The sequence below is a fragment of the Anastrepha obliqua genome, chromosome 1, assembly GCF_027943255.1.
Source record: "Anastrepha obliqua isolate idAnaObli1 chromosome 1, idAnaObli1_1.0, whole genome shotgun sequence".
NCBI lineage: Eukaryota > Metazoa > Arthropoda > Insecta > Diptera > Tephritidae > Anastrepha > Anastrepha obliqua.
Genome location: NC_072892.1, coordinates 1,409,254 through 1,436,902, shown reverse-complemented (window position 1 = coordinate 1,436,902; position 27,649 = coordinate 1,409,254). Strand labels below are relative to the sequence as shown.

Sequence of the window (27,649 nt, the reverse complement as noted above, 5' to 3'; positions counted from 1 at the left end):
TCACACGGGCAAAAATGTTTCCGCGACATTTTGACATTTAACACTTTAGCATCGTCTGGTTCGGATGTATTCTAGCACGCGCTTACATGTAAAGCAGAGAGCGTTCGACAACAGTTTCTTAAATATATGAATGAAAAATGCAAACTGGTTAAATAATAAATAGTTTGTTGTTTTTTTTTATTGAAATATATTTATAAATTCTTATACTTGGATAAAAAAAATTAAATTAAAAATACTTCATATGTATGTAAATAATTTACTTAAAATTAACTTGAGTAACTAGAAATGCGAGGAAAATTAGAATTCAACATAAACATGCCCCATAATATATTTTAAATTATACCTACTTTACTAGCAAAAATAATCGTGCATTTCCCAAGCAGTGTTCGGATGTTTGTCATCTTTGTTATCTTCCGTTTGGTTGAAAACCAACACATAACTCAGAACCTTCTCCCAAAAAAGAAGAAAACGAATGAAGCAACTGTCAAAAATTGGAAAGATTGGAAATACGAATAAGAAGAGCAAAGCGTGTCGCCGAGTACGGGAGACAAAATCCCTTCTCTCTTCCCCGACCGTCCTTCGCCCCCGAACAAAATGTTTCCCTTCCAGATGTCTCCTCGTGTAAATCGGGTCATTATTCTTTGCATCATGGGTGTGTTCCCGTACGACACTTTCAGCTGTGTTTTCACAAGGTAATTGAGACTGAATTACTTATGCTTTGTTCCCACGGTACGTATGTAATTCGCTTTCCTCTTGGCAATTTACTTCCCTATTACCATTCGAATTACGAAATTCACTATCCAACATTTGAGGCGCTCGCGATATGTGTGTGTGTTTACCAGAATTTGTATTAAAGAGCTCCCTGAAGCGTAACTCACATAACGGGCTAAGGACGTGTATTTCGCCCATTTAAGAAAATTGATCAAGACACACACCAGCAATCAGAAGAGTGTCCCTGCTAAATGTTTGGCTGAACAAAAACAACAACACTCTACTATCACTACATAAGAGATACTATAAATTTACTCAATTGCAATATAAACAACAATTTGCTTACTTAGGCATGTATGTATGTATTTGTGCCACTGTAACTAATTAAATTCAATTGTTCATATTACGCTTAATTACTGGCTGAGTACAAAAAAGCTTATATTATAGCAGTCACTTTTTTCTTAACCTTACTTATCCATACATACATATGTATGTATGTATGCATTTTTATGCCATCACATTGCCACATTTTGCTGTACCACTCGATCTTTGTCCCCATCTATGTATTTACTTATTTTAGTATAAAATTGCACATTTGTTAATGCCACAAGGCCATCCCTGCCACAATCGATATGTCTTAACGGCGCGTGACTTACCACGCCTACTAAATAATATCGCCCTCTAATATTTTTCACAAAACCACCACCGCTATCACCGCGACAAATATCTCCTGTTCTCGCTACGCGCCTCACACAAAACTTATCAGTCGGCAAATCGTAAGGTGTATCGTTGATTGTCAAACGATCCAGGCAACTTTGGTAGGAGATCGAACTTACATCTATTTTTTGAAATACATCGACATTGTTGCTGCTCGTCGTAGGACCCCAACCGACAATGAAACCAAGTTCATCGTTTTCCACGACTGCAGCGGCCCTGTTCTTGGGCTCAAAACAAATGGGCTTAACCGTTTCAGTAAATTTGAAAATGTTCACCACTTTGAGGATAGCCAGATCATCTTGGTAATTGCCATCAGCACCAGTATACCTGAACCAAGTAAAAATTTTCATTACATATTCTTGTCATTAATCTATAGTAGGACTTACGAAGATGGCACATATATATATGAAACATCAAAGCCTTCAGTAGTGATATAGCGGGACGCCAACTGTGCAGCTGCAACTTTGAATAGTCCCGCTGGATATGCCGCTGAGTTAGCTTCGTCCCAGACGCAATGAGCAGCTGTATGGCAAAAAAAGTTTGTTAGAAAAAAAAGTAATATAAATAGCAAGGAATTACAACTACAACATGTACGTAAGTAAGGATGATCAATTTAGAGGCATCGGATTTTAAATTGAAACAAAAGAACGAAACTCGAATGGATTCGGCAATGTTTATTATTTTTGTGTAGAAAAATTCAACCCATTTACTTTTCAAAGATAATCCCTTTCAGATGTTGACTGCAACTGCGAATTAATTCGGCCATCCATAAACATTAATTTTGAATGACTCGCTGGAGGACCTCGGTCGGTACTTCATGAATAACTTTAGTAATGTTGGCTTCCAATGCGTCAATGAAAGCAGGTTTATCTACAAAGCATTTAAACCTTGAATACCCCCACAAATAAAAGTTCAAAGGTTTGATCCGAGACGAGGTATAAATTGCTCACCAAAACGACGACACCGCCAATCTATTGTTTCACCGGCTGTATGGCAAGTAGCACCTTCTTTAGTTGAACCAAATGTGGAGATCACGGGCTTTAATTTCCGGCATAAAAATGTCGTTTATCGTGGCGCAATAGCGTTCGCCATTCATTGTTATATTGGCGCCAGCCTCTTCTTTGAAGAAATATGGCCGATGGGCCGAAATATGGATGTAATGGCTGCTACGACAATTTTACCTATTCACGTAGACATCAACCAAAAATAGGCCTCATCGCTGAACATCTTAAGTTGGCGTGAGTACGCGATGAATACTTTTCACAGAGCGTCGATTTTCGTAATACAATTGGATGATTTGTAAACGTTGTTAAGATAAAAGTCTTTCATTCGAGATCTGTCAAAAAAAAAAACTCTATTGGAAAAAGTACATCCAATCTTATCACTCTTTATATCTATAAAATCATTAAATAAAACTTTATGCAGTAACCTCCTCGATCAGGTACCGGAAACTTTGGCTCAATTAAAGTCTAGATATTGGATCAGGTTAAACTCCCACTTATTCAGAATCGACCACGGCGTACTCCAAATTTGTCGGGCATGTGAAGGTACCTCGCACGATACTAATCACCTAATTCCTATGCCCTCATAAACCCATACACCTAATACTCTTTTCTCTCTGGACCCAATCTGTTTCCTGGAACTACCATTAGATGAGTTATACGATGACTTCACCGCACTGACAGTGCCTAGTGGGCTTATAACAACAATAACAACAACTGCAACCACTATACTGATTTGACGTTATCAATGAAGATAAACTTATAGAACTGGTAAATCTATTGATTTTAAAGTCGGCTTTGATGACAACTATTATAGTATTTAGTAACAGACTTCACTAAGCAGTAGCACTAGCTGCCCCATAGTTGGGAAGGAAACGTGAAGACCACTCTACGCGTTGGAAAAGATAAGCGGAGAAAAAGAAAATTCTCAACCAAATTCGCTTACAGCAACAATGAAGAGGAGAATCACAAGTACGGTTGTCGCAATAACAACAACAAAATGAGAAGGACGGAAAGTAGAAATTCAACCAAGCTAGGCATCTAAATACATAAATATTCGTATTACCTGATACAACAATGCGCGTCGAAACTATGGACCCGCCACATGTGCGCTTAAAATCCCTTTGATTCAATTTACTGTAGACACCCACATGCCAAGGGGCTTGTGTAACATTAACCATTCTGCCATTACTGGCGAAAGCTGTCGACGGCTGTTGTATATAGCCGCACCGTATTTCGCAGGGCGTCTTCGGATTATTCCACTTGTACTCATTTGTACAGGTTAGGGTTGTTTCTTCCCATACACTGAAATAAAAGATGAAAACTGTAATTTAAATAAAGATGTAAGTAGGAGGAGTCAGTGAATGCAGAATGAATTTTTTACTACTCCTTTTTTTTGAGTGTTTGCCTACTTCTTGCGTTGATAATCTGTCTCGCAGCTGATTACTGCGCTTGTGCCCGGCCGAATATTTCTGCATGGTACGAGTACATTTTCAAAATAACAGGTGGCCTTCGTAGAAAAGCCTTCTTGCAGCATAGTTGCATTGCAGTACTCTAGAAAAACAAAAAATGTTAAGAAAAAAATGAAAAGTTAACTTTTATTCTAACTCTCTTCCATTATTAGGCAATGACTTACTGATACATGTGGGCAAGTTATTCTGCCAACCTCTGTTTCGGCAAAACGTTCTAATATCACCCACCAAGTTGAAACCTGGATGACAGGCAAAACTAACAACTGTGTTTGTTGGCACCTTAGAACCCACTTGTAAATTTGTGCCACGCAACTCATCTCTTATAATTACATTCGCAAGATTTTCCGGTATTTTACACCTCTCATTTACTGCCAGAGTTGTTGTTGGTGGTGGTTTTAACGTTGCACTAACCATAGTTCTATCCGTTGGAAAGTAAACAATGTCTGTTTTGGGTTTATCTTTCCGCTTCATCCCACACAGCGCATACGCTTCATCAGAGCCGTCATGACATTCTACGGTTCCATTACAGGCAGCCTTGCCTTCAATACAAGCGCCATAGGCGCATTTATGTGCGAACGTGGGACACGAAAATGGTGCACACTTCTCCAATGTTTCGTCGTCGCCTAGCCTACAATCGCGTATGCCATCACAAACTTTATCGCTATCTATACATTCCCCGCTGCTGCATTGCATCTCCGCATCACTTTGGAGTGAACAATTGTACGCACGAATTGCCTTTAATGATTTGTTCAACTTACCCACATTTACCACGCAATTCCACCTCCACTTCTTGCCTCGTCTTCTCACACAGAAATGGCAATTCGTCCGAGTTGTCCGCACAGTCCTGCTTGCCATTGCAGCGATTTTCGCCCATGATGCAGGCACCATAGGCACAGCGAAATGCATATGACGGACACGTCGAATTTACGAAGCAATTTTCTGTACTTTCATCCGAGCCATCGCGACAATTCTTCAAGCCGTCACAAAAATATTCACAATCTATGGACTCGCCATCATCACATTTCCAGTTGCATTCTGATTGCGCTACAAATACGAGACGACAACTTGTTTACAAATCAACTACTGCGCTCGAGCAATAATTCTAAATTTAGGTAGTAAAAGTCAATCGCCGTAGACAGTTGTAATTCAAGAAGTAAGTATACATAGACCATCAAGCTAACTATGTAATTCGTGCACTAAGCATGATTCTGAATCTGTGCTTTATAGACTTAGCTGTGGTACTTAGTTAGCGGAAAGTTTGGCTACGTTGGCTAGGTCATATCGTCCAAATGGAAGCAAACGCTTCAGCTCTGAAAGTATTCGATACGGTACCAACTGGTGGTAGCAGAGGATGAGAAAGTCTTCCTTTACATTGGAAAGATCAGGTGGGGAAGGATTTGGATTCACTAGGTGTGTCCAACTTACGCGCTTTGTTAAACTCGGCCAAAATCACGTAAGCGGTTACCGCGCCAATCAAGTAGAAGAAGTAAAGTAATGCAAATTACACTAGATTGAAGAATAGTTCAGACTATGTTGTTCCTTAGACCATACGTGATATTCAGGAAGGATGGGAAAAAGTTATTCGGTTTAACCATCACTTTTAAAGGGTAACCTAAAATAACTGAGGAAGAAGCGCTGTTTTATTCTGCTTAAAGCTCCAACTTCAGCAATTCAACAGACTTGCAAACTATTGAAATATTCGAAACGTATACCTAAGCAGACTGCAACTAAAGAACTGCTATACTCACCACTGACAGACTAGTCGGCCACCTAAAAAGGCGGTAGTTGTTGTGTTATTCTATTCATGCCACAGTAAGGTAGTTAAAAACTTGGACTTATGAACTTTGCGCCCACAGAAGGACAACTCTCTACTGGGTGTTGGAGCGCAATAGAATGGAAGAGAAGGACGCACTGTTATGCTGAGCCTAATTTTTGCTATTTAAGAGCTGAGTTGGACATTCTTTCTGGGAAGCGTGAAACTCAAAAACCAACATCGACCATCAGCGCTCCATCATGCTAGAGATCGACGTCTGATGCTGGTCGAACCAGTCTGTACACCTTGCAATGAAATAAAACGGGTAGCGTCCGCGTTGATTTTTTCGTACTTCGTGAACACAATGTTTTTGTTGTAACCGCAAAAATATTCTCCAAATATTTATTTTGGGAAATGCTGCTGCAATATGACAGTCCTCGATTGAAAATTCTGTTCGTTCCGGTAATATAAAACTGATTGTCTACAGAACGATCACCATCAGCATTTCAGTTTTTGCTGATCAAACCGTTGTCATATCCTCTGCGACGCCAGTAAATCCGCTTGTGCTTTCGAAGTCGTTGAGAGCCGTTGAACGGTTTCATGTTGGCCACACCTTCTGCATTCTCTCCACCGTGGGCATCCTTGTATTTTGTATATCGTATATGGATGTGTACTTGTATAGGTATATACATAAATATATAAGTATACATGTGTCTTTATGCTTTAGTGATTAATTTCAGCTCTTCGCTCCCTCACTTTCTTTCTACTTCTCTACTCCTCCACTCCTCTCCTTGCCATCGAACAACTTAAGAGTTGTTTACAATTATTTATTTACGCTAATTAATTGCTTCGATGGTAATAGCTATGCTAAAATAAACTGACGCTTGCAAAAAACAAAACCACAAAATTGTTTTTTTTTTTAATTTCTCGAAAATCCACGAACAGTTAGGCAGAAAGTTGTAGTATCTTCACCAAATTCCAAGCAATTCAAAATAATATAAAACAAAACAAAAAGACGCGTACTTTAAAATACGGAAATTGGGAATACCCACAAACGCTATTTGTTTTTCATTATTTTACCGCACTTACTCACCCGAACAGCCGCCAATCAGCGCCCATAATGCTATCAGATATATTTTAATAAGCGTAGTGCATGAGAAATGTGTACCGATGGAGCAGAGCATAATTATCAAGTAAAATGCAATAACACTATTACATAAAAATCTTTGTTTCTTAGAACTGCATATAATATATATTTTTTGCATATGTATAATGTATATTTTTTGTCAATTTGACTTTTTCAAATTACGCTGAGATACTTTGAAAAGCGTTAAACGCTTCTCACTTTAGTCAACGTCGACTTCGCGAAAGCTACTGAAACAGCTCAGCTCAATTTTATTCTGAAGCATTCAAAAATATGACTGCCCTTTTGTACACATAGCCAGGGGCGCAAGCAGTATTTTTTTTCGGGGGGGTCGGTAGAAGTACTGTCGTGTATAAAACCTCACAATATTCTAAAAAAAATGAATAATAAGACAAAAACAAACATTTTTTTTATCAAAACAAATTAATTCAATGAAATCAAAATCATGAAGGAACAAATTAAACATTTACACGCATGAAAAAAATATAATTTGATTTTCGCTGATCGCTTGTTTTCAGTAAATTTTTCTATAACTCTTTCCACTGTGGAATATTGAGTCTTTATAGGTGTAAATACACGATGTACAGAATGCAGAGGTTGGGCCAACATCAGACCGTTAGCCGGCGCTCAGCGATTTTGAAGGAATCAGCTGATTGGCTGAAGTAAGAGGGGGAATGGCAGCGGTTTGTTAAAGGGGTGATAGATTACCAGGTTTGCTGTTTAGCTGTGGTGAAAAAAAATGGCTACCACGTCTCTAAGGAGATTCTGCAGCCGAATTCTATACGACCATTTCACAAGATGAGTGAAGTCTGCGTTGATTTTTTTCGAATATTACTAATACAATCTTATTGCAGCCGAAATTTGCAAGATAATTTCACACACTCGTTCAATCAGTCGTTGTTCAGATGGCAACGAAGTGTTGTCATTGGTTGATTTTTTCGTATATCATTAACACAATCTCAGGTTTTTCGTAAACCAACCGCTTCGTGATCCAAGTGAAGTCAGAAAAGCACTGGGGCGCGTAACGGTCAAAATAAAGATTTCCACTACACGAAAACATTTTGTTTTTTATTATATTTAGTAAAAAAGTTGTTCAAAAACAAAATTGGATGATTAATTTGGTATACCATATGTGTGTCTTAGGGCACAATTCACGCTTTGAAAACTGTTTTGCGCCCCAATCGTCAAAGCTCGAGGTGTTAACGGCCTAAACTGTTTGAAAGAATCTAGCTATGTATGTTTTAAGAATCTAGCTGGGTTTGAGCCCACCGATCTCGCTTCGGTACAATATTTTTGCTTTCCCTCCAATATAAAAAATTCAGTAGGGTATAATCGTTTTACTGCTTTGGAATTTTTGAAATATTCGCTAATATTTTTTTTAATAACACTCATTTTCGAGCAGTTTGGTATTAAACTTGCAAATAAAAAATGTAAGCTTTGATTATTTTGCACAGAACTGTTTGTTTATATGTGTATACTCAACTTGATAAGCGGCGAGATTAGTTTGATTTTAACCAATAAAGTCAGAGTTAAGAGAGTTTCACGTCAGTGTTTGTAGTTGTGAGTGAAGCACGTTTTCGTTCTCTTTCATCTTTCTTGATAAGCAAACCGGTTCGAGTCACTTGATCAAGCTTTTCGATATATTGTTTTTTGTTATTCTTCAAGTAGACCAACTTCTTAAATTAAATAAATAGTTTAGAGACTTCTTTCACTGTTTATATTAGCATTTATTTGTATGTATGTACTCATACACAGTGCTGGTCATGAATTTAGCACTGTATGCCAAGACAATACGCTTTCTATACTCCACCACCATGCTTTCTATGGTTTTTCCTCTTAGCAAACTAAATGATTACTAACATTTTTCTTGGAAAGTTATTTACTAAACAGGGAGCATACCTATACCGCTATAATTGTTGTCTAATGTATTCCTGCTTTCCTCATAAAACTCATTTAGATGCAAGTAGTACTAGTTAGTTACCGGCTGAGTTGGTGCGTGGAATACGTAGATTCGAATCTCTGTGCGTGAATGATCAAAATGATAGAACAAGTTTATTCGAATAGTGGGCGCCCCACGGCAGGCAACGCAAACCTTTTAAGCTTGGTGCACTGGGAAATGCTCGAAAAGAATGCCAGAGTCAAGGGGGAGCTCTGCATTGTTCAGATACATCGCGTGAATGAGGCTATTTGACTAAAAATACCTGATCCACATGGTCAAACTAGCCCTTCGCGACAACGCCAGGCCCCATGTTGCACAAGTTGTCAAAGCCGCACTCCAAGAGCTCGAATGGGAGGTTCTTCCACTCCCTGTAAAACCAGAGTAAAAAGGACCGTAATAACTGGATCAACAACTTCTTTGACACCAGACCAGGCGATTTTTGGCGTAGCGGCATCAACAATTTAGTCGAGAGGTGGGAAGAGGTTGTAAACAATATATAATTGATTAATTTGTTGGTATAATTATTGTTTTTTGTTTAAATATAAGTCTTCGGTAAAAACACTACGAACTTATTCTCTGATACAACTCAATACTCACATACTTCCTGCTGAAGTACTTTACTTCGTTCCATTACAATATCAATGAATTATATATCGTAACGTTTGAGTCTTGACATATGTTTTTTGTTTATTAAAAAATTCGCTTTGTAAAATCAAAAGGAAAATAGTTCTGCAATAGAAAAATAAAAAAAATATCATAAATCCTTCTTCAATACAAGCATCATGGAGCCGAATCGCAAAATGCTCATTCTCTTAGGGGTATGCATCTTCATTGTTATGCTCTGTCTAATTGTCATCATTCTTGTTTTCGGGTTTTCACACGAGTCACGGAAATTTCGTGGGCTACTCTTTGTTATCGCTGTCGTGCTACTCTTTCAATGCCTCATCGGCGACTTCTGCAAATTCCTGGGTTATTCCTGCTACTCCGCGTTGCGCAAGAGGCCAGCAGTACAAGAGGGACCGGATGTGGGACGCTCTGCCACCACAAATAACTATGATGAGGATGCTTTGGTGCGCCTGCAGTTGGCCAGTCATGAGGCAGCTATGTATGCCACGCCGGCACATTACAACGAGTCGCTAAATCTCAAATACAAACTGATCATTAACGAGTTACGGCTGTATGGCATATATTTTCTGTTCCTAATGCTTTTGGTAGTTGGTTCACGTGATTATCTCGTGTATTACAATACGCGCACGATGAGAACGATATTCGCAGAGACACGATTGGGTGATGTTGGCCTTCACTATGTGACCAATTTGGATGGTGTCTATAGGTACATAGCAAGCGTTACAATTGAAGCTTTCAATCAGGGAAAAGATTACAATGACGAGGTGATCTCGGAACCCGGTTGGATAAATTATAATATAGCTAAACTGCTGAGTGTAGTGCGTCTGAGGCAGGTGCGACGTGAAGATAAGTACATCGGTCTCACCTCCCCACGTTTCGATACCAGAAACTATATGCCACGCTGGGAGTTGCCCTTTGAGAGGTTACACTACATCAGCAAGTATGTACACACATATGGGCCATGGTTGCAAGGAGAATTAGATTCGAATTTATTTACAACTCGATATCATAAGGGCCACTTATATATATATGAAGGGAATAACGGTTATTTAACGTTTTTATCACGTGACTTGAACAATAGTTTAACAATACTCCAATATCTACGGAAATCCAATTGGATAGACGAGCGAACTGCTGGCATCTTCGTCGACTTCACACTCTATAATGCCGACTCGAACATTTTCAGCGTCTGCACGATTTTCATGGAGTTTACACCATTCGGCGATGTACTCCCACTTCTTGACGTAGAGAGTGTTAAGTTGCTGATGAATTTGGACAATATACCTGGAGTTATGCTTACCATATTCCTGCTGTATCTTTTCACCTTTATATATTTTACCAAGCATTTGATTTTGAATCTGCTTTATAAGACAAAGATGTCCGCTTCGCCATGGAATGTAGTGGATTGTGTGATGGTGTGCTTGAATGTCTTCATAATTATTTTGATTATTGCACGCGAGGCTAAGGTGGCTTCGTTGATGACGCGTTTCGAGAACTCGATGAAGTTGGAGTTTGTGGATTTCCGAGTGCCTGCAAAAATGGATCATATAGCCAATCTGGCCATTGGCTTTCTCATTTCTCTGACCACTTTACGCCTTTGGAAGGTATTCCAGTTCGCCAAACCATTTCGTGTCTTTACACGCACACTCTATCGCGCGCGTTATGCATTACTTACGCTATTGGCGGTCATCATCATTTGGTTAATCGCTTTCGGTTTCAGTTCGTATATAATTAACGGCAATGACACCAAACACTTCACACATCTCACTGGGAGCTTCACTACTTCGATGAGCTACTCATTTGGCTTTAGCAAAAGTATTAGTCCGAATGATCTTACCTTTGGTGGTTTGACACTCGGTTTCATTTTGTATGCGCTTTTAATGTTCGTAATTGCCATTGTTTTACTGAATCTGTTCATTACTTTGATCTGCGACTATTTTTCGGAGAACAAAATTACTTTGGATGATGAGGAGGCGAATGAATTGAGCTTTTATGAGTTTCTCAAAGTCGAATTTGGCGACTGGGGTCGTTGGTGTAAACGTACATGTTGTTTTTGTTGTAGGAAGCGTGTTTATGATCCGGAGAAGGGCGACGTTAAGGAACAAATTGAGAAATCTGTGGACGATGCTGAGAAAAAGGCAGGGAAACGCAAGATGACAGATCGAGAAGAAGAAGGTCCATCATATGGACCGCAATTGCGCGATCTCAGTCAAGTGCTCGCAATGGCGCGCAAATTTAATGCCCAGATTGCACTACTGCGGCGCCATCAACGTTGGCGTCAACGGTATAACCGCTAAGTATAACTTGATGTGTTTAATAAATAATCGAATTAATGAATGAATAAATGTTGAAGGCTTTTATGCCTCCGAAGTATTCCAAATAACTCTAATTTTTGTCTTGGTCGTCTAAAAAAAGGAGTTCTTTTAAGCCACTTCAAGTTCTTTTAAAGCCAAGTTTCATGCACCGCATTATTATTTCAAAGTCGAAAGGTGTGTCGTTACCGTATCGGCCCAATTTCGTTCAGCTTCTTCTTCGCTTTTGGTAGCAGATAGCGCCTCTCTTTGGACCACACACTGAGCAACTTAGTAGACATTACAAGTGCAGAAAGCTTAGGAAGTTCAAGACAGTTGACTCAAAAACGCTTCTAGCAATAAAAAAATTGCTTCAGCATTTAAAGGCAGGCCTTTGTTAAATCGGTTCTTAAAGGATCTTAGTATAAAACCTTCTCTGAAAATTTACCTTTATTGCTTTCTCAGTCTCAGTCTATCCAGGCGGGTAGTCCGAAAATGGGAAGGCTCTTTAATCACTTAAACTGATAATATCCGTACAGTATATGCCCCGGCTGCCGTAGCCGAATAAGTTGATGCGTGACTACCATTCGGAAGTGCGTAAGTTCGAATCTCCATGAATGAAACAGAAGAATTACCGATCAAGTTTTTTCTAACAGCGGTCGCCCCTCGGCAGGCATTGGCAAACCTCCGAATGTATTTCTGATATGAAAAATCTCCACATAAAAAGCTATTTGCTGTTTCGAGTCGACTTAAAACTGTAGGCCCTTCGTTGATGCCTCGTAGCTTGCTCGGTCTCGCTGTACCAATCTAACGCCCTTCTTTTACCTTATTCGAAGATTGAAACCAGGCTATAGTTCGAAGAGGTTACCAAGCTTGGGTCGTGCCAAGAGTCAGACAGCATAAGAACTGCTATCGAACTACCGATATGCCACCCAATACATCAACATTGACACCCTGGTAGTAGAAGATTCGATGAATTAGCAAACTTACTGGTGGAAAGAGTTGGGATGAACTAAAAACTCATTCCATGCGTATATTTTCACAAATGGTTCCCTCGAGGAATTAAAGCGCCAGTGCTCAGTTTTTTGACAATATACGTATATATCTATACAGTAGGTTCCGTTTTTATGCGGTAGATACGTTCCGCAAGAAACAGCATAAAAAAAAGACAGCATAAAAAAAGCTACTAGTTCTATAGTAAAATTATAGATACGTTTCAAAGTGCTAAAACCGCATAAATCTGAAATAATGTAATAAAATCGCATAAAAAAGGGCACTAGTCCCATATTATAACTATATATACGTTCCATATACCGCATGAATCTGAAATAATTAAATAAAATCGCATAAACAAATTATTGTATTTTTGAAAATTATATCTTTATTTAAGAAACGTCAGAATCGAAAAATAAATTTAAGTCAGGAATAGAATCAGACAATACCCACATGTTGCGCGTTCGTTTAGGATTTGGCGTAAAATCACTTTCGTCACTTGAGGAAATGTACACGTCTGATCTAGATAGTTATGCAGGCGGTTCCATACTTGTAGGGTTAGCATTTCTGATGTAATCTGTGATGAGTTTTTGCTTAGCTGGTTTAGAATCTTGTTTATATGTACAATTCCCGATAGGTCTACATGCATTTTGTAATTAAAAAAAAACCGCACTATTTCAAAACCGCATAAAAAAGCCGCATAAAAACAGAACCTACTGTATATATAAAAATAAGTTACATTTCCTTGGTAATCTTATAACTCAAGAACCGCCGAACCGATTGACACACAAATTTTAGAGTTCTTTTCTATCTTTGAGGAGGTGGTTTGTGTGAAGTTTGATTGAAATTGGTGCAGCCGTTTCTGAGTTATGACATTTTATGTGAGTAATGGCTTCCTCTCATACGAAATGCCTGTATGGGAAAAACAATAACAAATACACAGCCGCTTATGAGCGTTTCTGTTGTACTGTTGTGGTTGTAAGTGTATTATGTTAATATTAATTTTGGACGAAAATATAAAAAAAACTGGAGCATTCAAGGAACTGGAAAAACATTTTTAACTTTATTTATTTTAGCATAATTTATTTAGCGTAAAAAATTGAAATGGAAATTAAAGAATCAAAGTTTAATTACAAGTTTTTATCGGCTCTTTCACCTTACCTGTATATAGGTGACCACCACAATCAAATTTTAAAAAAGTACAGAAAAGGCTATTGTGACATCTTTAGAAAGCACGTTGAATGAAAAAAATCAACTAATTCAACTGTTTAAACATTTTACGAGTTCTATAAAGAAAACTTAGTATGAAAAATTTCTTGCGATATAAAAAAAAAATTTTATGTATGGTGGTGCGAAGCCCATTGGGAAATGCTAGTTTTTTTATATTCTATGCATTTAAGTTTAAGACCAAGAGCGTTACTGCACAATGATCAAAAATGCTTAAACCGCAGTTAACATGCTCCTATTATCTGTAGGACTTATCTTTGGCTCCCACAGTTTCGGTTAGAAAAACATCTAATGTTTGAGATTCTCATAGGACTTTCCAATATGTTGTAAAATTCTGATCTGAATATTTTAAACCTTCAATGAAGGTTATTGTGGCAGTCGGTTTTAAAAATAGTCAACTTACTTAGTTGGTCCGTTGTGGTACCACTGTGTAACTCGAGAACCCTAGTATTTTTTTATCATGGAACCATTTACACGCTCTTGTGATAGGTTTTAGTTCAGTCTCGTAATAGAGTCAAAGCAATTTTCGTAATAACCTTGCTCTACTCCTAGCTAAGTCTAGACAATTACAGAGGCAGTGTTCTACTGTTTCTTCCTCTTCCTCATCTCTAAAACTTCTGCAGTATTCAGAGAAAATACTCCTAGCCCATAAGAGTGCCTGCCTAACAGCCAATGACCGGCTTCCTTAAAAAAGGCACGACTTTCAGGATGTTCTCTATTAAGAGCTTGAGCAATTCTCTTAACCTGTTCTTAACTATTTGCGGCCAAATTAGCCTGGTTGTAACTCAAGTATTATCTTCTCTCCATGATCTATTGATTTCTTGGGGAATATTATTTTTTATCCTACATTTGTAAGTTACCAGAGGGATTCCAATATGGCCTCTGTTTTCAATCAGAGGTAGATTAGTACCCTTTTTGGCTAGCTTGTCGGCCTTGTAATTTCCTTTAATATTATATCTCTATGTCCCGGAACTCATATAAGACTGAACTTGAAGTCAGTGCTGATATCATTAGAGCTGCCAGGCATTCCTGAGCAACCTATGATGTCAGTATAATTGCCTTCATTAATTTGATAGTCGTCTGGCTATCCGAGAAGATATTTATCGTAATTTTTGTTACGGCGTGTGTGTTCAGGTACACAGTTACCTCCTTTATAGCTAAGACTTTGTCAGGTAGACGCTGCAGTAATTCGGAAGTCGGACAGATAATTCCAGTCCTAATTCTTTTGAAAACACTTCATAGCCTGCTTTATTTTCTAGCTTGGATCCGTCCGTGTAAAAATTTATTTCTCCTCTTCTTCCATGGTCTTTAAGTGTGCCGCTCTCTTTTTGACGGGATGTTAATCTTAAAGGGTCTGTTGAAGGTGGGTTTATGGAAAGAGTACTCAATTTATTGATTATAACTACTCATGGTATGTATTATATAAGTAGTACCCTATGATCAGAAAGTACCGGGAATGTTTAAATAAAACAAAACTGAGCTAAATTTCGGAAAAATTTATTTTATCTCTTTCAAAATATGACTCGTCTGAAGCAACACACAATGTTATTTACTTGGTGTTTGGTCAAATAATCCAGCACAATTTGGGCTCGGTGCGCTGGCGCGTTATAATCATGCAAAATCCAAGAATTGTTTGCCCACATTTTCAGCCGTTTGCGACGTACAGCTTCTCTCAAACGCTTCAAAACGGATGAATAATATTCTTTATTGGCTGTTTGTCGCGCTGGAAAGTACTCATGGTGCACCATGCCTTGAAAATCGCAGAAAACAGTCAGCATCACCTTCCCGGTACTTTTTGATCATAGGGTATAGAGCCGTCGGGTCGTCCATAGCGTCATACTCTTAAGTCTGAAGCGGCAGCCACGTGTTTTCCTGCCAGATTTAGAGAAAGAAAGTTGACTAGCACCTCGAGCGCTTTACCTGGGGTAGTCTTCAAAGCGTCGGTGACGCAGTTCTTTGGACTTTGCTCAGAAATTTCATTTAACTTGCATTTTGAGTTGATAGTCACAAGTATCCCATATAGTAAAATAGGCCGAACTATCGAAGCTTAAAGACAATGTGTAATACGAGGTGTTAATCCCCATTTAATTCCGACCGCCTTTTTGCATATGTACGATGCAATGTTGGCCTCTTGGGCCATATTCTCAATAATAGGTTTCCACGTAAGTGTCCTGTCTCATATGAGTCCTGGGCCATCTCTTTCTAAGGAATCTCCATTCCCTTGAAAATTATTAGCAGGGAGTCTCTGGGCATGGAGAAGCGATGGAAATTGCAACGATTGGTGTTGCTGCTTAAACCAGGCAAGCAATCTGACCAACCATCCGCATACAGATCCCTCTGTATGTTGGATACAGTAAGGAACATTTTTGAACGTATCATATGTGATCGCCTGCAGGAAAACTTAGAAAGCTCCAGCGGACTCTCTGATAAACAGTTTGGTTTCCGCAAGGTCAACCGTGGATGCTATCAGAATAGTCACAGACATAGCTCGGGAAGCTATCAGCGGGGAAGTACCTCCATAAAATATTGAGGAGTCACCGCAAAATGGTCTAACATACTGCTAGCCCTAAAACTTTTGAAAGTGCCATGTTATTCATTGCGCATCATCAGAAGCTATTTCAGCAACCTACGACACTGATAATGGGCCGGAAAAGTATGAAGTTACTGGTGGGGTTCCTCAGGGATCGGTCCTGGGGCCAGCACTTTGGAATGTTATGTACGACGGGGTCCTTAAAATAAAACTTCCCTATAAGGTAGAGATCGTGGGATATGCTGATGATATTGCGCTGGTATCTGTAAACAAGCGGCTGGAAGCAAAATGTAACGATGTAGCACCGATAGTACAGCGATGGTTCGGTAATGCGGGCTTGGAGCTGGCAGCCCAGAAAACAGAGGCCGGGCTTATAAGCACACTGAAGCAAAAAAGGATTTTGAGGATCACGGTCGGCGGACACGAAATACTCTCACTCGAGGCGATTAAGTATCTCGGAGCCATGCTCGACACGAGGCTAAGCTTCAAGCATCATTTGGAAGCAGTTAACTGTGAAACAGCGGCTGTCAATGGCGCACTCACAAGAATCCTGCCTAACAAAATTGGCCCGCAAGGAGAGAGGAGACGACTCATATCGACTGTGATGGACTCTATCGTATTATATGCAGCCCCGATATGGGCTGAGGCTAAACATAGCCATGAGCGTGAGGTAGTTCGCACCCACAGACGCAGCGCACTACGTACTGCATGCGCTTATAGAACGGTACCAGACGACGCAATATGCGTTGTTTCTAGAAAGATACCAGTGGATATTCATGCGATGGAGTTGTATCGCCTATATGGCGCAAAAGGAGTGAAACTGACGGTATCAGAAAAGGCGGTAGAGAGAACGCGATCGATGGTCGAACGGCAAAGGAGATGGGGTGAGTCAACCAAAGGTCGGTGGACTTACAAATTCATTCCAAATCTTGAAGGGTGGATGAATAGGAAGCATGTCGATATTGACTACTATCTAACTCAGATACTCACCGAACATGGCTGCTTCCTTGAATATCTACACCGTTCCCGGCTGGCCGACAGCCCTTTTTGCCCGAGTTGCTCGAATACAGTCGAGAGCACAGAACATTTGGTCTTTCACTGCAAACGTTTCAGTGAAGAGCAAGCAATGCTGGCGAAGGCATTCGAACACGCGCTATCCCACACAAGATTGGTCCAGGATATGTGCTCGACCATCACTAAATGGGACGCCGTAAAAACGTTCGCGGCTACAGTCGTGTCGAGGACAGTAGCAGTAGAAGCGGAAAGATAGATTAAGTATGTAATACTATTAAAATATGTAATTAATTAGGTAGTAAGGCCAGCTAGATTATTTAAGTAGTGTACTCAATCTAGCTAAGACATAATTCGGCAGTTTTGAGGAAAAAAGGAAGAAAAACACAAAAAACAACCTTATAAATAATACAGTTTATATAGTCTATTCGCTTCTCAGTAAGTTTTTGCACCTTTGCTAACAGGTGCACAGTGGAGATCAACTGTTTTAGACAAACCGACGACAGGTACAGACGCTTGAGCCAAACACTCACAACAGTACCGAACAGAAGACAAGACAATAGCTTGTGAGTATCGGGCTATTGCACATTTTCGGATGTTTTACTTTCTTTACAATGGCCTGAAAAGGCAGGGAGGAATGAATACTATCGATGCCGTAAAGTCTCCATACGCCCACAGGAGCGGAACCTGGACGCAGGAACCTGTTGTGTGAATTGACATAAACGCGGCTCCACCTTGAAGATATGCTAACGCGGTCCCGGGGTGGAAATCAGCCGAGGAGGAGGAATGTTATAGTGTTAGTACGAGCATGCCCCACATACCATTGGTGTGATGGCATCTTTGATGACATTTTGATTTACACCTGACTAAGCAAAAAAAAAAAAGCACGGAGACTCTAGGTGGTCTATGCTTCCTTGTTAAGAGAAATAGTTCAGTTTTATTGGGGTCTATTCTGAGTCCTCTACACTCTGTCTTGGCGGACTTTGATAGTGCCTGTCTTTTCGGAAATATCTGTCAACGTAGACGACAGCGTCGTTGGAGTTAGCAATCAGGCTCTAGGCTCACTTATAGTTGATGGAAATTAGTTGGAGTATACCTGATTTCCATTCTAATTCTTTTATTTTTACCATTATATGAGATTGAGTAATAAATCACATTATTACATTATGAAAAATTTTATAGTTGTGAGCTTCTTCTAGCCACGAGTGCATAGGAGGCATTCGACAGGGATTCTTAGCCTAACAGGGTTACAGCTTTCGACAGTGTTGCGCGTCTTTACCGGTCACTATCCGATGGAAGTCCATACGATGAGGTAACTTTGGGTTCCATTTGCCTCATTGTCTCCAGAATGGTGGGGTGAAGTCGTGTCTACATCTGCTCTTCAGTGACTTTGTATTTGATTATCTAAGGTCCAAACAACTTCAGCTTTTAACTACGTCTGAGAAGCTATTCGGTTTGGATATTAGCCGTCTGTGAAATTTTCTTAGTAACATGTCTTTTTCGTTTGAAGATAACACAATGGATGGATTTTCAATTGCCAGTAAAGAAAGCTTTTCTCCGTCGGAGGTAATTATCTATTCTAACCTAAACTTTTCACTGGGATAAGCCTTCCGATCTAGGCTTTTAGTTTCTGGTTTTCGACTTTGGTGCCGTAATTTTCAACTTCCAATTTGTTTTCGTAGCAGAATGCAGGATTTGCTGTTATAAAATATCTTTTATATGAATACTTTATTTTTGTAAAAAATTGCGTAAAATAATACTAATATTGGTTTGAAAGATTCGCAAGTTAAAGAGGAGAAGAGTTAATTCGAGGTTGAAGACGAGTGGGCATGCCTCAGAAAAGGGATATCATAGGATAATTGATGAATTAAAAATGATGAAATGGTTACATATGTTACTAAAATCTTAACAACTTAGTGAATAAACTAAGCAGTACAACCTAAACGGTGGTACGGATGTGTGGCGGCAGGAACAACAACAACCGGGTACATGTGCCAGTGGTCTATAACGTAGAGAGCAGATTCTTGTCGAGTTTTGCTATTACTTTACCTTGTAAATTTAAGGCCGGCGTTGTTGTTGTGGTGGCGGCAGATATTCACGATTACTACTCGCGCCAGAACCAGCCGCACTGGCAGGCAAACCAGTGGCGCCAGCTACCCCAACACCAGTAGGCCCATAAGCAGCTTGTGTGGCGGCAATTGGCGCTACTGCAGTGTTGAAGGATTGAGCTGAAGCTGGAGCGCCGCCAGGGAACCGACCTGCACTATAGCTTGCGGTCGATGGCACCGGTGTTGCTGTGCTAGGCAGGGTGCCATAAGCGGTGGGCCGCAAGTTACCCGTGCCAAAAATGCCTCCTGCTGTTGGCACTGAAGCGCTTGTGGCGCGTAAGCCACTGCCGCTAGCAGCACCTGGATAATTAGCTGATTGACGCGCGCCTAATTGTGCAGTGACGCTTGAACCACCGTAGGTACCAGCAGCGCGTTGCTGCTCGCTGCCATAGTCATAGATATACGCATTGTTGGCGTAAAGCGAGGGCGCGGTGCTACATTCAAATTGATTCCACCATACACAGACGAGTGTTTCTTGACTGAAGATGGTGCCGTTTGGACAGAGAAACGAGTAGGTGCGATTGAGAGCGCATATATGAAAGACCTGGCACTGTGCTTCGACGTCCGAATAATAACCGGGTAGTTGCTGTGTGCAATCGAAATTTGTCTGCGGCACTTGCGCATAAACCGGATAATCGACTGCTGGCACGCCCGGTATAGCAGAGTAATCGCCTTCACCGCCATAGTCCACATCGTTGAGTCCGGCGCTGCGTGCTGCGCTGCCATACGCTGCTTGAGCACCAGCAATATTAGTCAAGCCACCGCTATATACGCCGCCGCCGCCGCCACCACCACCACGTTGCTGAGTTGACAAAATGGGTCGCTTTGCCGTGTTGAAACCAGGACCCACTTGCAGTGCGGATGCGCCTGTTGCGCCGGCGTAAGCAGTTGGGCCAGTAGCACCGAGTGCGGTAGGTTGTGCGCCAAAAACAGCGTAAGGAGCTGCAGCCGCAGATGTTGCGCCGCCATAAGCACTGCCACCGGTGGACGGATACCCGACAGCAGCATTTGTAGGTGCAGTAATAGTGTTACTACCGAGCGGAACCAATGGACGTAGGGCATTTGAGTTGCTCCCGCCACCGCTTGCAATATTAGAAATCTCCGGGCGCGCATAATTGTAACCGCTCTGTGCCTAGAAGAAGGGAGAAGAAATATGCTGAAATTATTGCATGAAAACAAGCGTAAATATCGCTTACTCTAGTGCCCGCGCTGAGCAGCAACAGTGAAAGCCCTGCAATGAGAAGAAAAATGGAATATAAGAACCAAATGGGGGAAGCAAATGGGAATATAAATGTTTTTGACCGCCTCTATGCAAAATGAATTAAAGACGTCCGCTGCGGCAAATTAAAATGCGTCGGACAGAGTGTGGCTCTGGCCCAGTTTTATAAGGCCAAGATCGTCGTTTTTGACTCACAAGCGGGTTGCTGCTGCACGTGATTGCAATCTGTTGGAGCCAATTTGAATGCGAACATTTATCATTGGTCGCGGTGGTAGTGGTGGCAACGTTGAAGTACATTACATCTGTGTATGTGTATATGTAGCGTGTAGATATGTATAACACTGTATGTGCTCACATACAGGCAGCACGTTTTTGCGAATTGTGAAGAGTTCGCAAAGCAAAGAAGCAAAAGTTTGTCTTGAATGCATGCATACATACACATGCGCATATGCGGCCTTATGAATGGCTATGTGTATATATTTATACGAGTATGCGCATATATATCTATATTTCTTTGTGCATAAGCCACACGTGTCGCACTGGTCATGTTGCCAGCGGCTTTTGCTGCCGGTATGATGAGCTTGGCTGACTTCCGCTGTGCGCTGTTGTTGATGATGCTGGTTGGCTTGGTGACCCTGATTTCTTAAACCAATACTCTTTGTGAATAGTGTATTTGAGCAAAGTTAGTAAACAAGATTTTCAAATTTGCGATAACTGTTTTCAAATCTTTCCAGCTATTTTTCAAGCATTTAGGACTAATAATTGGAATACATTTAATACTGATTGAAATGTGATGTGTGTACGTAATCCTCTACCCTACGGGTAGCTTCAATGCTATAAGTAATATATTTCTTTTCTATTGCCCTTCATATAGTGCACTCCACAACAGTCATCATCGTATTAGCATTGCAGTCCGGGGTGGACTATTGCCTCATGTACAATACGTCTCTATTCTTCTCGTCGCCTTGACCGGCCTCTCCTCCTTGCTCCTTCAGGATTTGCTTCAAAAACTGTTTTGGTCACTCTTTCACTGCTCATTCTTAAGACGTGTCCATGCCACCGTAATCTTTGCGAATTTATAAACAGCATTACATTTCGTCCCGCGATTAAAACACTGAGCTCGTGCTTATACCCTATACGGTATGTACCGACTTCTAATCGCATAGGGCCGAATATTTTTCTGAGAATTTTCATTTCAAATCGCATTAGTAAATTCACGTCATTAACTTTAAGGGCTCATGTTTCACAGCCGTACGTGAAAAGGGGTATTATTATAGTTCCGTTGATATCAATGAAGACTTTAAAAGTTTGATATGACCAAAGTATGCCAAGCTGCCTGAATACGGTTTTGGGCTGATAAGGACGGATCCTTATTTATGATGAGTACTACGCCTAAGTATTTAAACTCTTGCAAGAGCTCAGAAATATAGCTTCCGATTCTGATGTGACTATCATGAAAGGATCGAGTGATGTATTTCGTCTTTTCTTCATTTATCTCCAGGGCGGTGTTTTCACCCACCTACCTTCCTATCTGACTCAACTTGCAAGTGTTCGCAAGACAAAACTGTTTGATGTTGAAGAAACCTACCGGAACGTAGTAAAGTAAGGCATCCTTGTTTTGTTTTTATAAAGGTGAATTATGGTAAAGTTATTTAACCCATAAGGTCAGCTAATTCATAATCTTAAAGAGTATTTCTTAGAGTGCAGAGCTCTGATAGAGCTTCCCCAGAGTTCTTAGTTTCAGTGATTTCCGCAGTAACTTCTTTGAGTTCGCTACGACAAAAAATTTCATCTTGACATTACAAAAACAAAAACAAAAACAAAACGACTTCACCGGCATGCGCAATGAGCAAGGAACCAAAACAAAAACAAAAAAAAAACAACAGAAAAAATAAAACTGCAAAGCATGCGTACGAATCTTCTGAGACTTACATACATATTAACAATAACCAACTTAATGCTGAAAACGAACATTATTAAAGTTATTCACGAGATACCGAGTCATTCAAAATTGGTGTTTACGGATGGCCGAATTACGACGCAGTTGCGGTCAACATTTGAAAGGAATTATCTCTCCAAATGCCATTGGAATCTATCTCTGAGCTTCCTTTGGTGTGAGTTTAACACACAGAAGCCTATTCCGCTAATTCATCTGCAGTTTCATTTATCTTGATGCGTACATGTCCTGGAACCTGAACTATCTCACACCTCATGTAATCCAGTGTATTATGAATCAAAGCTATTATGTAATTGTTCGATTCGTTCTCATCTAAGAGATGACAGGGCGTTAGATTGTCAGTAAAAACTAGCATTTTCTTAACTTTTTCCTCCACCGCTATTTCTACTCCTTTTGCTATTACCCATAAGGCATCTTTAAGATGAGCACTTCGCCCCAGGCAGATAATGTAGCTGTTATCTTGTCGTCTTTAGTAATCAAATCAAGACTGGCTAATCAGCAGAAACACGATCGTAGCCCAGATAACAAGAGCGGGCTCATTTACGACCTCAAATAGTGCATTGATAAACAGGAGCATTTATCTTTACCACCTTTAGCAATCTTCACGACAACATCGACATAAACTGCTTAGATCTCTCATTACGTGGCTCTTAGCTGTTATTAATGCTCATTAGTTTATTAACAATCATAATGCAAGATTCAGTTGCGGGCTTTGTTGGCAGTGACTTTGTGCGCGATAAGTTTTTTGGTTGGTGATTTCGGCACTCATTTTCAAGAAGCAAGTATGCTTTTATGATCTTAAAGATCTCTTTCTAAAAGATAACGGGAAAAAGATATTCGAAACCAATCCACAAGGCGACAGAAGAAGAGGCCAGCCGAAATAACGATGGAGAGATGACATTGAAGGCGACTTTGGAACTGAAAATGAAAAGCTGATGACCGAGTGACGTGGAGGCGAATTGTAATGGAAGTAATGGTTCCCCGAACTGTGATGTTACGATGATATTGAAAAGAGAACAGTGTAGATTTGTCTCTTTATTGACGATTGAAAATTCAGCTGGTTCCTGTAGCATGTGAGATATAGGGTAATGAACTAGCCGAAAATTCAGCTAGCTGGAGATTTTTAAACCATTTTCTGGAATTAGAATTATAGACCCAAGTTTGTTGGAGCTTGTGAAGTTGATCCTAACTTTTATGAGAAAATTCACGAGAATCATTCGATCAGGATTTTCTAAAAAGGAAATACTGGAGTAGTGAAATTTCTGCACAAACTAAGAAACTAACTAAATTAAATGATATAAAAAAGAAAACTAACTCTAAATTAAATTAAATAAAAAAAATGTTGAAAAAAAATTTTTGAATGGAATGAAAAAGTGTTTAAATTAGTATTTTTACTAATTTTTTTTAAGAGTATATATTAAGTTATTCTGTAAACCAAAGTTGATCAAGTTCAAAAATAAAATTTTCAAAGCATTTTTCTAAAACCATTGCATTGTGCTAAGATTCTACTCAGATTTAAATAAAAAAATGGGATATGAATTAAAATTTTTTAATAAAAAGGTAGCATAAAAATTTATTCAGAATTTAATTTTAAATATAATTAAGATATGAAATTCTGTATAAAATAACTAAATGCCAATTCTACCGAATTAGAAATCAAATTAGAATTGTATGTCAAAAATTTTATAAAATTTTTGTTAAAAAAATTAAATGCATTGTGCATTTTTTAATGCAAAATAAAATAAATAAAAAGACCATCTTTCATCCCATATTTTAATATTTCTTTCTATACCAAAAAATTTTTCAATACCAAAAGATTTTCTTTTACAAATATTTTTTGGCGTAGCCAACTAAACATTTCAAGTTTTGCATTTTATTTTCCTTTTAAGTTAATTAAAGGGCGTTTTTAGCTGCATGAGAACTGTCGATATCGATGACTATGGTCTGACAGCGGAGAATGACAAACTATGTTGAAATTTCTACTCAGTAAGGTTCGCAAAGTCACCACGAATTTTTTAACGCCAGAACACTTCCAAATTGTGGAAATTTACTAGACCACTTGCGGCATCGTCGCCAATTATTTTTTTCGAAATGAGGAAGGAGCTGCCGTTACGGTGAATGGTGAGCGCAATCAAGCCATGTTGACTAAATTTGTGTTTATAAATTGATGGTTTATGGCTTAACAATCGATTTATTGTAATATTCAAGCCATATGGCTTTAATGACCGGATTTATTGGCAAAAGTAGTCAAAAATTGGACTGATCAAATGGACAATGTAAGTCGTAGCACCGGGGCGGTTATGCCGAATATCATATTAGACGAAAAGTTACGATAGATTTCGATTACAAGTTGGGCACTACCACCCTCACAAAAATTTACGAAAAGAAAGACTTGGGGGTCATATTTACATCGAAAATGTCGTTTTCCAAACATATAGACTTTATAATTGCCAAGTCTAGATCTATGCTTGGATTTGTAATAAGGAATTCCAGGGAGTTCCAGGATATCTCTACGCTGAAAAATTTGTATTTTTCTCTTATGAGATCAAACCTCGAATATTGCAGCATCATTTGGGATCCATTCTATATAGGTTCATCTTTAAGAATTGAGAAGGTTCAAAAACGTTTCACTCGATTTGCTATCCATTCACTTCGTTGGCCTTGCAGTTTGCCTGCATATAAAAGTAGATGTCTTCTGTTAGCATTGCCAACTTTAGAAATGCGGAGAAAAACTTCATCGGTAATGTTTATAAGAGACATAGTTACGAATCATATCAAATGTCACTTCTTGCTGGAGCTAATACTCTTTAATTGTCCCACTCGTAACCTAAGACTCAGCAAATGTTCCATTTACCTTATCACAAGACCAATTTTAGTCGAAATGAACCGCTTGCACGTTGTATAAGACAGTCTAACCAATTATGCAAACATTTGGATATATTCTCTAACTCACGAGAGACTTTCAAATCAAGACTTAATCTGGATATACACTTTTTGAATTGTGACTAATGTATCTCACAGTATTGTTTACCATATATTATATTTAAGCTTTAATATTAGTAATCTATTTAAGTTATACTTTAATTGATGAAATAAATAAATAAATCAATACAAGACTCAATTTAGTTAAAAATCGTAATGCATTACAAATGGATTGCGAATTTATTAATTAAAAATTAAGCAAACTGGTGGCAACTCTGTACTTTGAAATTACGAATTAAGACAATTATATTGAGATGCAAATAATTTTTCTGAGAAGTGAAAGAACAAATAAAAATAATAATTTGATAAACAAATAGAAAACTATTGGCAACCCTATGCGACATTTTTCGCAAATTCAAAAAGTTTCATTCGTCAGGCAATTCCTCTTATTCTTTGTATATTTTCGCTCTGTAGTTTTCTTTTCTAACCTAAAAAAAATATCTATTTATGAGGGGATTTTTGATTATTACTCACCTATATAATTTAATATTTCTAACATATTACTTATGTTTTTTCGTGCAGCCATGCAACAAATTTCAATTTCTTTGCGGATGAAACTTTGGCGTTTTCACACTATGTACTTCACACTATAGCGCACTCAGCACGGCGTATACGCAACTTTTTGCTCAGTTAAGTGGGAAGCGTTTAAATTCTAGCAAAGCGGCCGATCGACTGACACTGCGTTTGTGTGCTTACTTCTCCAAAGTGTAAGCCTTTTTATATCATCAAACCCATGCTGTCGTCTGCAACATGCAACCAACAGCTCATTCCAGTCAGCGACGTCAATTTCCAATGCAAACAAATAAGAGGGCCAGCACACATTTCGATGCATTCTGAAATCTCCACATTGAGACGTAGTAAATGATGGGAGATGGAAATATCATCAGATTCTATTGCAAATTATTTTCATTCTAATTATTGAGAATACTCAGCTGTTATACAATTCGTTAGTTGGCTCTGCAACTGATTGATTACTTTTGTTGCAGCGACAGCTATTCTCTGTTGTTGTTGTTGTTGATGTTTTTGCTTTACGTATACCATTTGTTTTTTGTTGCATCTTTGGCGAATTTACGATATGTGATTTTTTATCAATTCTCTTGACGCATGGGCACCAACACATACATACACATGCTCATATACTCGTATATTCATGTAAGAGGTACTCACCCACGTAAGCAAGTAGCCGCCCGGATTGCTGACGTCGCTCACAACTTGTTCATAATTTTTGCTCATTTGCCTTTTTTCTCGTTTGCTTCGCGTTTTTATTTCAATGCAGATTTATTACCATGGATAATCCGATTGTTTGTTTGCTAGCCCAACCCGGCCCATTAATTGAATTTAGTTAATCGCGTTTAACGCTCAAGTCAGCATCCCGGGCTTATGTATGCACACATATACTTACAAATATATGCCTGGTTAGATGATGGCAAAGGCTTTTGAGGTTAGTGTTGTGGTTATTGTTGTTTCAAACATGCATTGCTACCACATGTTTGTTGATTATTTTAAGCGCAGTTGACTCCAAGGTCAGATCATATCCTTGCCAACTGCGCAAACTCTTCTGATTTGTTGTTGTAAATACTTGTATGTATGTTACACATACACATAAGTGTCCCATAATATGCCTAATCCAAATGTCAAAATGACCTCTAGCGTTTTGGTAAATTCATCCAATACCATTAGGACATTTGTGTTTCAACCAATGGGTCTCTTGTGCGTCCGTTTGCGTTATTACCATTGGCTTAGACTAAGAAATGTCAAGGTCTTTGCTGTACAAATATTTTCAAAATAATTGGTCTAATCACTAATACTGCATTCTGAATGTATGTATGTACATATTCGTGTTTGTGACCTCTGTAGGGAATTGTCAATTGTTTCAGGTATCAAGATCACCATAAAAAATAGATGCGAATAGTTGAAGATTTAATTGGAAGTGAGCAAAAAGTATGTGATAATTGGAAAAATATTTA

At 39.2% G+C, this 27,649-nt stretch overlaps 3 protein-coding genes across 3 annotated transcripts; 1 reads left to right on the top strand and 2 right to left on the bottom strand.

The window, feature by feature from the left end:
* Positions 1-649: 649 nt before the first annotated feature.
* Positions 650-7,013, bottom strand: LOC129252932 (modular serine protease-like). Its single transcript, XM_054891120.1, has 7 exons — positions 6,748-7,013; positions 4,660-4,945; positions 4,066-4,604; positions 3,842-3,983; positions 3,496-3,734; positions 1,815-1,950; positions 650-1,755 (listed from the first exon to the last, which is right to left on the bottom strand). Exons 1-7 carry the CDS (start codon positions 6,917-6,919, stop codon positions 1,227-1,229), a joined length of 2,043 nt encoding a protein of 680 aa, XP_054747095.1. The 5' UTR covers positions 6,920-7,013; the 3' UTR covers positions 650-1,226.
* Positions 7,014-9,411: 2,398 nt separating this feature from the next.
* On the top strand, positions 9,412-11,723 carry LOC129235991 (polycystic kidney disease 2-like 1 protein). Its single transcript, XM_054870111.1, has one exon. It carries the CDS (start codon positions 9,520-9,522, stop codon positions 11,659-11,661), a length of 2,142 nt encoding a protein of 713 aa, XP_054726086.1. The 5' UTR covers positions 9,412-9,519; the 3' UTR covers positions 11,662-11,723.
* Positions 11,724-19,173: 7,450 nt separating this feature from the next.
* On the bottom strand, positions 19,174-26,354 carry LOC129253112 (uncharacterized). The gene is made up of 3 exons (XM_054891367.1): positions 26,157-26,354; positions 20,721-20,755; positions 19,174-20,656 (listed from the first exon to the last, which is right to left on the bottom strand). Exons 1-3 carry the CDS (start codon positions 26,206-26,208, stop codon positions 19,475-19,477), a joined length of 1,269 nt encoding a protein of 422 aa, XP_054747342.1. The 5' UTR covers positions 26,209-26,354; the 3' UTR covers positions 19,174-19,474.
* Positions 26,355-27,649: the final 1,295 nt, after the last annotated feature.

Excerpts from the sequence above, each read along its gene's own strand:
- LOC129235991 (XM_054870111.1), top strand. The coding sequence starts at position 9,520 with ATGGAGCCGAATCGCAAAATGCTCATTCTCTTAGGGGTATGCATCTTC.
- LOC129253112 (XM_054891367.1), bottom strand. The coding sequence starts at position 26,208 with ATGGCTGCACGAAAAAACATAAGTAATATGTTAGAAATATTAAATTAT. Across the intron at positions 20,756-26,156 it reads AGAAATATTAAATTATATAG|GGCTTTCACTGTTGCTGCTC; the intron begins GTGAGTAATAAT and ends TTCTCATTGCAG. Across the intron at positions 20,657-20,720 it reads TGCTCAGCGCGGGCACTAGA|GCACAGAGCGGTTACAATTA; the intron begins GTAAGCGATATT and ends CCCTTCTTCTAG.
- LOC129252932 (XM_054891120.1), bottom strand. The coding sequence starts at position 6,919 with ATGCAAAAAATATATATTATATGCAGTTCTAAGAAACAAAGATTTTTA. Across the intron at positions 4,605-4,659 it reads GAATTGCGTGGTAAATGTGG|TGATGCGGAGATGCAATGCA; the intron begins GTAAGTTGAACA and ends TTCACTCCAAAG. Across the intron at positions 1,951-3,495 it reads GACGCGCATTGTTGTATCAG|CTGCTCATTGCGTCTGGGAC; the intron begins GTAATACGAATA and ends TTTGCCATACAG.